This window comes from Postia placenta (genome assembly GCF_002117355.1).
Source record: "Postia placenta MAD-698-R-SB12 unplaced genomic scaffold POSPLAscaffold_532, whole genome shotgun sequence".
NCBI lineage: Eukaryota > Fungi > Basidiomycota > Agaricomycetes > Polyporales > Adustoporiaceae > Rhodonia > Rhodonia placenta.
In genome coordinates, this window is record NW_020170363.1 from 1 (window position 1) to 2,032 (window position 2,032).

At 62.2% G+C, this 2,032-nt stretch overlaps 1 protein-coding gene across 1 annotated transcript; it reads left to right on the forward strand.

Annotated features, from left to right (window-relative positions):
• Positions 1-122: 122 nt before the first annotated feature.
• On the forward strand, positions 123-1,726 carry POSPLADRAFT_1063749 (hypothetical protein; the record flags this gene model as incomplete). The annotated part of the gene is made up of 3 exons (XM_024481718.1): positions 123-395; positions 1,069-1,080; positions 1,139-1,726. The coding sequence occupies 3 exons, from the start codon at positions 123-125 to the stop codon at positions 1,724-1,726; spliced, it is 873 nt and encodes a 290-aa protein (XP_024332485.1).
• Positions 1,727-2,032: the final 306 nt, after the last annotated feature.

Below are 2,032 nucleotides of genomic sequence, written 5' to 3' on the forward strand. Positions count from 1 at the left end.
CGGCAGCCTCACCACCGGCCAGGGCACCAGGTGAGAGCGCTGTCATATGTTGCGTTGTGTTGCTCACCGCGCACAGATTCATCCTTGCAGACACCGACCGGCTGCACCGCAAGATCGCCGAGATGAGCGACCGCATCCGCCAGCTCGAAGACGCGCTCGCGATCCTCCAGTCCAGCGTCACGCGCGACCTGCACCCGCTGCTCGTGCACGACCTGCTCAAGATCAAGTCCGGCCTCGAGCTGCACTCGGCGGCGCACCTCCAGGGGCGCGCGGCACACAGCGACGACGCCGGCGAGCAGGGCGACGAGGAGTCGCAGTACATCGACGCGTTTGGCACGCTGGCCGTGCGCGACGACGGCGCGGCGATGTTCTACGGACGCTCGGCGGGTTCAGAGGTGCGTCTGCGGCCTATCATTAGTGTTGTGGCGCAGGGTCTAGCAGAAGCCCATGGCAATTGCTGGCAAGGGCGGCGCCACTGGCGAATGGTATTTCTCCTCTGCCTAGTGTTGTTCAGTGCCCAAAGGCCTACTTTGAGCCGCACTTTTGGCTGCTGGGCTTGGTTTCATAGTCAAGCAAGGCCCGGCGGGCTTGGGCTTCGAAGCCTGCCCGTGGACATCACTACCTCTGCCTCGCTAAGGGTACAATGCCCTTCCGAACATTCTCAAGTTAATTCCGGTCATAGACCTGAATTTTTGTCGGTTCACCTGCGTACTCAAGTTTGCTGATGGCTCGGGCATGGCGCATAGTGTTGTTGGCAGAAATCTGCCACTCTGCCAGGTAGGTTTGCGACCAAATAGCATGGCCATGTCCATGATTGATTGTGAACTCTGCCTGAGATCTGCCATATTCTGCCAGGGGGCAGTTGGCAGAAGTCGGCTCCTAGGATTTCTGCCCACAACACTAGGCCGCATGAAGGAGGCACAAATGTTAGGTTGCTCAGAGTCTGAGCCACGCCTGACTTGCGAGTTGCGCCAGCAGTCGCCATTCGCTATTGTTGCGCCAATTGGGCGCAGTTCTCAACACTACATATCATACGAGTCTTAGCGGCTGACTTGCATCCTTCAACAGAGCCTGCTTTTGGTACGTCTCTCCGTCGTCCCCGCGCGCCCACGCTGAGCAGCATGCCTCCCCGATACAGGACGAGAATGAGAAATCTGGACAGCCACCGCCTGCCGCGCCGCACGCATCGCTGCCGCGCGCGCTGGCCAGGCTGACGACCGCGTTCCCCGCCGCGCCGTCTGGGCTCGCGGACGCGGACGCGGACATGGACGTGCAGGAGCTGATGGAGGCGCACCTGCCGCCGTGGCCGCGCGCGGCGCAGCTGTGCGACCTGTACCTGGAGCAGGCGCCGTGGTTCTTCGGGGCGGTGACGCGGCGGCAGCTCGTCGAGGAGGTGCTGCCGCTGTTCTACGCCGAGGCGGTGGAGTACCGCGCGCACGCGGGCGCGAGCGGCAGCGGGAGCATCGAGGCGGGCGCGCAGCTGAGCAGCTCCGCGGCGGCGTTCGACCTGCAGCCGGCGCGCACGCCGGGGACGGCGCACGACCTGGCGCTGCTGTTCGTGACGTTCTGCTTCGGCGCGCTGACGGACGTCGAGCTGCCGCCCGCGCCGCACAACTCGGAGGCGGAGCAGTACTTCCAGCTGACGCGCGCGGCGCTGAACGCAGAGCCGCTGCTCGAGCGGCCGCCGAGCGTCGTGACGGTGCAGACGATGGCGTGTGCCTGGTGAGCGCTGATGGCAGGCGTAGGATCACGCAGATGTGTGTGGTGCGACGTGCGCGTGCGCGATTTGCTGGACTGACCTGTCGAAATTCGAAAGATAGGTGAGTTTGTGCAGCGTAAAGAAGTACATATGTTTGTGCGATATAGAGATGACTTGGTGCCCCGCGGGATGCAGGTGAGTGAGCTCGGATTGAATCTAACACAGTCTACACCCTGTAGGCAAGTAAAATATATTTAATTAACTGCACAAAGTCTCCTCCAAATGGCGCAATTCAGTGTAGTCCAAATCCTCGCGCCGCCGCAGCACAAACAC